At 34.6% G+C, this 5,711-nt stretch overlaps 1 protein-coding gene and 1 long non-coding RNA gene across 2 annotated transcripts in view; one reads left to right on the top strand and one right to left on the bottom strand.

Annotated features, from left to right (window-relative positions):
* Positions 1-1,890: 1,890 nt before the first annotated feature.
* Positions 1,891-5,711, bottom strand: part of LOC117113122 (cathepsin Z-like) — an 11,341-nt gene continuing 7,520 nt past the window's right edge. The window contains exons 5-6 of the mRNA XM_033256368.1: positions 3,702-3,788; positions 1,891-3,404 (exon numbers count right to left, since the gene is read on the bottom strand). Coding sequence (XP_033112259.1) covers positions 3,291-3,404; positions 3,702-3,788 — 201 coding nt within the window. The 3' untranslated portion in view covers positions 1,891-3,290. The remainder of the gene's footprint in view (positions 3,405-3,701; positions 3,789-5,711) is intronic.
* The window catches only part of LOC117113135, a 4,283-nt gene continuing 3,604 nt past the window's right edge, over positions 5,033-5,711 (top strand). Inside the window, exon 1 of the long non-coding RNA XR_004446154.1 lies at positions 5,033-5,460. This is a non-coding gene — a long non-coding RNA (uncharacterized LOC117113135). The remainder of the gene's footprint in view (positions 5,461-5,711) is intronic.

The raw sequence follows: 5,711 nt of genomic DNA, 5'->3' as shown, positions 1-5,711 counted from the left end.
GACATAAGTCGTAATTACGACTTACGTATGTCGAAATTACGACATAAGTCGTAATTACGACATACGTATGTCGTAATTACGACTTATTATGTCGGAATTTCGACATATGTCGAAATTTCGACATAATAAGTCGTAATTACGACATACGTATGTCGAAATTTCGACATAACAAGTCGGAATTACGACTTACGTATGTCGTAATTACGACATAAAAATATATATTGCAGTGGCCCTAATAGGCTTTCGTACTATCCTTATTTTGTACACGAAACACTAAATCCAAGCCTATCGCAGAAACCTGTGTTGAGTCGATCCACTGTACAGTACGAGTCATGCATAATTTGCTGATGACGAAATAATTATTCTGATGAATATTTTAAAAAATGTTCTCGTGGCTGCTAGATTTAGTCTTTACCCACTATGATTAATGATTATGCTTTAACAAAAACTGTTTTGTTCTCATATCCTGTATAGTTATGAAGATGTTTACGTGCCTAAATGTCCCTGGTTCTTAGTAGGCAGCCGTAGGACAAATTTTGCCTACGAACCAATTTAGTCTGGCCCGTGAAAAATTAAAATAATAAAAAAACATTTAAAACAAACTAAAGTAATAATCAGTAGATGAAGAAAGGACACTGAGCCATGCGCAATAATAACTTTTACTAATAAGCAACTAGAGGTATTTGAAAGTGATGATTGCTAGATACATTATGTGGTCCTATTCTAATTTGACATAAAACCATGTTTTTGCCAGACAAACATTGTAAACACTACAGAAACCCCTATTAAAGCCAGGCACAGGAGGGAAAAAACGTCTATCTCATATACTCTAATCTTTCTGGTAAACAATATGTCGGAGAAACAAAAAACACTTCTCATTTGACCATGGAGGATTTCCTCATGGTATGAGAATGACATGATCAGCTTTAAAAACCTCTAAGATTGATCATCCAGTAGCCGATCATTTCAATTCAGCTGGTCACTCAATTGCAAATATTGCAATAGGCCGTAATACAAATTGGAGCAAAAAAAAAATCGTAAGTAGGGCTGCCCCCCCCCCCCTCCCCGGTCGGGGAGAAAAAGCACAATTCGAAGAAAATTCGGAGAAAAAAAAATTATATGTATTTTCTAAATATTAGTAGACTCCAAAATCGATTAAATAAGCTTTTGAAACCCCTAAATTGTCAAAATTTACGGGGCTTCGACCACTGGACCACTTTTGAATCCTTTTAATCGAAGCTAAACCACGCTCACTTTGCTTTTGTCGGGGAAATCTCATCTGACCCCTCGTCGGAGCTTCGGTCCCCGACGGCCCCCCCTGGGGCCACGCCTGGTTTTCCCAGTACACTAAATTAATCCAAAAGCATTCCACATTTAATATTCTATAAACCAGTTGGCCTATTCAGAGGCATGCCTCTGAAGTTTAATTTTGGCTTTCTTGTTCATGCTGTTTCACTCTCACTAGCCCTCACTCTCCTAGCCTATTGTTTCAAACCATTCTTGCCCGACTTTGAACTACTGTACCTTTGATTATTTTTATCATTACTATTATTAATTATTATTAATTATTATTATTATTATTATTATTATAATTATTATCATTATTATTATCATTATTATTATCGTTATTATTTTTATTATTATTACTACTACTACTATTATATGGATTTTTATCTGGAATAAAAGTCCATGAATCTTCTTATCATTGCCATTATGCTGTCTCTGGAAATAAAATAAAACTTTAAACTGAAATGCAATTTAATTTTCTTATAAATTTTTTAAAGTTTTTTCCAGAGTTCACCGCTGATGGCATGTCTTTAAAAGATTGGGTGAAATAGAAAGGATTGAGCCATGTTCAAAATACTAAGAAAAAGTTCTGAAAACAATACATTTGACAAATATTTAGTGAACTTTATTAATACTACTGTCCATGTAATATTACAGTTATTGAATTAGCAGTCCACCATTTGCTGCATAGTATAAAAAAAACTACAAGAATCTACAATAATAACCAGCAGTGGCCTTACAAAATGGTCTTAAGCCACTTGCTAATGTTTCTTCAGAACCCTATTACCCTGGGGGAAATCGCCACCCACTTCAGTGTTTTGAGGTTTTCTTGCATGTTAGTGCACCCCAAAATGGCCCCACTAGTTCAATGTATCAGGCAAAAATAAATATTGCATGGACCTATAAATGCTTGGGACCCCTGGCTATAGAGTGCAAGAGCTCACTGATAAAAAGAAAAGTAAATTAAAAGCAAAGTAAAAAACTAGAAATTTGAGCTTAAAGGCTGAATTGCCTACCTCCTTTTCCTTTGGTATTAATTTGGGCCATGGTATTAATTTGGGGCCATGGTATTAATTTGGGCCTCAGACTATGCAATGCTGTGAGAAGGGGGTTAAAATATCCTCGAGCATGAATTTGTTAAACTTCTCATCTTGTGCTGGCACCCATCCACACTACACAGAAGGCATTCCAACGACCTGAAGGTTGAGAGTGCGCCACAACCACTGTGCTAACTACACCCAAAATAAATAGAAACAATAAATATACTTAACTATTTAAAATTAACATTTCCAATCATTATTATCAATGAAACTGTTGAATTGGGTGTTTCATTTTAGTACTACAGAACAGTTACAATAATTTTCAACGTTCTGCTTTTATATACTAAAAAAAATGTAAATAGTATAATAATGAATCCTATTAAGGTAACTGCAGTATACAATAAAAGTTATCTTATATCAAGGTGAAGCCTGGTTTCCATAGAAATGCTACAGTCACTAAAGCATTTTCACTGCAATCCTTGCACTGTCTTTTAGCTGTGACCTTGTTCAATTGTTTGGTCTTTATGTTAGTTTCTGTAATTTGCGTTCTTGTCTTGTTTAATGTCCCTTTAAGTAGAGTTGACGCTTGCTAACATAGTCGTCTTTCTAGGATTCCAATACAATTTAATTCCATTTGTTCTTCAAACGATATTGACATTTTTGACAATAGTTTTTCAACATTATTATTTTTCACTTATACTTCGCAACTTAAGATTATCTATTGTTTAATATTTATCTATATATTACTTTATAATGTGTTTTTAGTAATGATTTTTATACCAGCTGTTAGTGGTGACTATTCGCTGTTTGATTGAAATAAAAAAATATATAACTAAATTATATTAATATCTTAATATTAATTCTATATATGAGTCACTCTGAGCTAATGTCACAGCGCCATAAAATATTGCATGGATTCAGGTGCTGTACAGTTTTTTAATTGATTGAAAAGGTGCTTAGGGCTTATGCCACAATGGGATCAGCATAGGCACAGGACTTCTCAACACCTAGATTGTAATCGTCTCCAGAGCCGTTCTTGTATGCGCTAGTTACAAGACGAACCCAGCCATATTCACCCTAAAATGATGGATAAAAAGATAAATATGAGTAAAGAACAATGAAATGAATGATTTAAAAGATTAGCTAATGATATTATATATTATATTATATTAACATATACAGTAGTGTAATTGTTGTTGGTGGTAGCAGTGAAGATGATATAAGAAAATGGTGACACTGGAGTGGGTAATCTAATTAATTAGGCCTATACATTTGACCTCAAACAATAATGACGACAACAAACACAGACAGATATACAAAATATTAAAGTAAATAAAAAATTTATCAATATAGATGATCATGATTAGAACCTACCCATGGCTGTCCCCATGAATTGCGGACAACCCAGTACTCAACACCATCCTCCACACCCCAGCCAGCTACTGATATTATGTGGTTGATCTGTTAAGAAAAACAACATTTGTCTATACATTAGTTATTAGTGTTTTAGTGCATACTAATGTACATTCCTGCATAATTTTCGACAACCTATTTACCCCTTATTTTTCAAAAACATTATAACTTATGTATTTGTTAATTGGACAATTTATGCTAATATATTTTACAATTGAGTTCATGTATCAATCTAGCAGACAACATGGTTAGCTAATCAACAACTGGATTTAGACAACAAATCATCCTACAGAACTAATCAGTAGCAATTTCTCAAACATAACCCAGAATATTGTTTTAAAAAATAAATACATGAGAGGGGTGCATATTCGCGCAAGTACGGTACACATAAACTCACAAAAGTCTGAATGAAGACATATTTCCAGTGGGTCCTTCTGGTGATAAATTAAGAAATGCGCACGATACAGTGTACTTTTGTGTATTTTACCTTTTATCTATTTTGGTTTTCAATATAGCTCTCAAGTTACGGACATCTACATAAGTTGCATTCAGAATAATATGAGCATTTTTCCCCCTTTTGCCTATACATATCAAATCATTCTTGTACTGTGCTCAATCATTTCAATACAAAAAAGCTGAACTTAAACACAGATCCTATATCATAGACAGTGGGTTGAGGCTCGAAAACGTTCAATTCTGTGATCCACCGATCCGGGCTACCTGGTATTTACACAAAAATGTCAATACTATTACTGTATATTGCAACATAAAATGACTGTCGGCAATCGTGAATTTGGGGAAACTGTAACCAAAAATGAAAATTTATCTTCAAAATTGAACCTCTTGGTACGTAACAATAGCCAATCAGAAGATGACTAACAAAAAAGGTAGGCTCAGCTGCTAAGACCTCAGCCAATCAAAAACTCCCCTCTATGCAATTCGTCCAATGTAAATAGTAAACAAACTTGCAAGTATGGCGTTGTCGACGGATGCAAGTACAACTAATGATGAATCTGAGCATCTTATAGGGCTATTTTGTGCTATGCATGTGGTTAAAAGCAAAAGTAAGGTTGTGCCATTTAGTGAAACTAGCCTTAAAAAATTTAAGGAGTGTGCAAAGCTGTGGAAATCTACAAACAAGAGTCCACAGTATGAGGTTGCTGTCGAGGCTTTCGAGTACTTCAAAGACGAAGAGGATCTGGGGGATAGTAGTGCCAGTCCAAGCAGTAGGCCTAGGCCTAGTCAAGTATTGGCTAAATCTGTTCGAAGGTATGTGTGTGGTGACAAGTAAAGTTAAAAATGGTATTTCTTATGGTATTTTGTACGGTAGTAATTATGCTCTCTCCTACATTAAGCATGGTACTCACAGAACTCAGGCCTTGCTATTATGCACCACCTGTTTCTTCCCGAGACACCACCTACCTAGCTACACAGACAGGACAGGAGGAAGGCCTACTACTATTACCTCAAAAAACATAATAATTTTCATATTTGAATGTTATCCTTCTAGGGTACGTGTGTGTATAGGTTGGTATGGCCTTTTCTTCACCTGCGTTTCATCATCTGTGGAAAATATATTGTGTTAACTGTACTGTTTGTGTTTCCATTCGTCCCTGTTAGGAAACGCCGGGGTACCCCAGGGTACCACACGAATGCTATAGGAACTTCTGTAATTTAACAGATATTAAAAGAGCAATCAACAAAAAGAGAAAAATACAAGGTAGGTTTATGTGTGTTTAGTATACAGACGTACTAATCATTACACTCATCTAATCTATAATTAACTGCAATTTTTTTTTTTATAAATGTAATAATATGTCATGAGTTCAAGATAAATCCACCATAATAATAGCAACTTTTGCCATTGGCTGTCAACAATGTTTTACTTCAGTCAATTCGGTTTTTAGGAGTGGGTCTGCTTTTTATTGCATGTGTTTAGTTTAATAAATTAAGGCTATTATTGATCTTAAT

This window comes from Anneissia japonica, unplaced genomic scaffold (genome assembly GCF_011630105.1).
Source record: "Anneissia japonica isolate Jap-2015-1 unplaced genomic scaffold, ASM1163010v1 scaffold1812_len1207588_cov181, whole genome shotgun sequence".
NCBI classification, from domain to species: domain Eukaryota; kingdom Metazoa; phylum Echinodermata; class Crinoidea; order Comatulida; family Comatulidae; genus Anneissia; species Anneissia japonica.
Note: the sequence above shows the minus strand (reverse complement) of the source record. Positions and strands in the feature narration are given on the sequence as shown.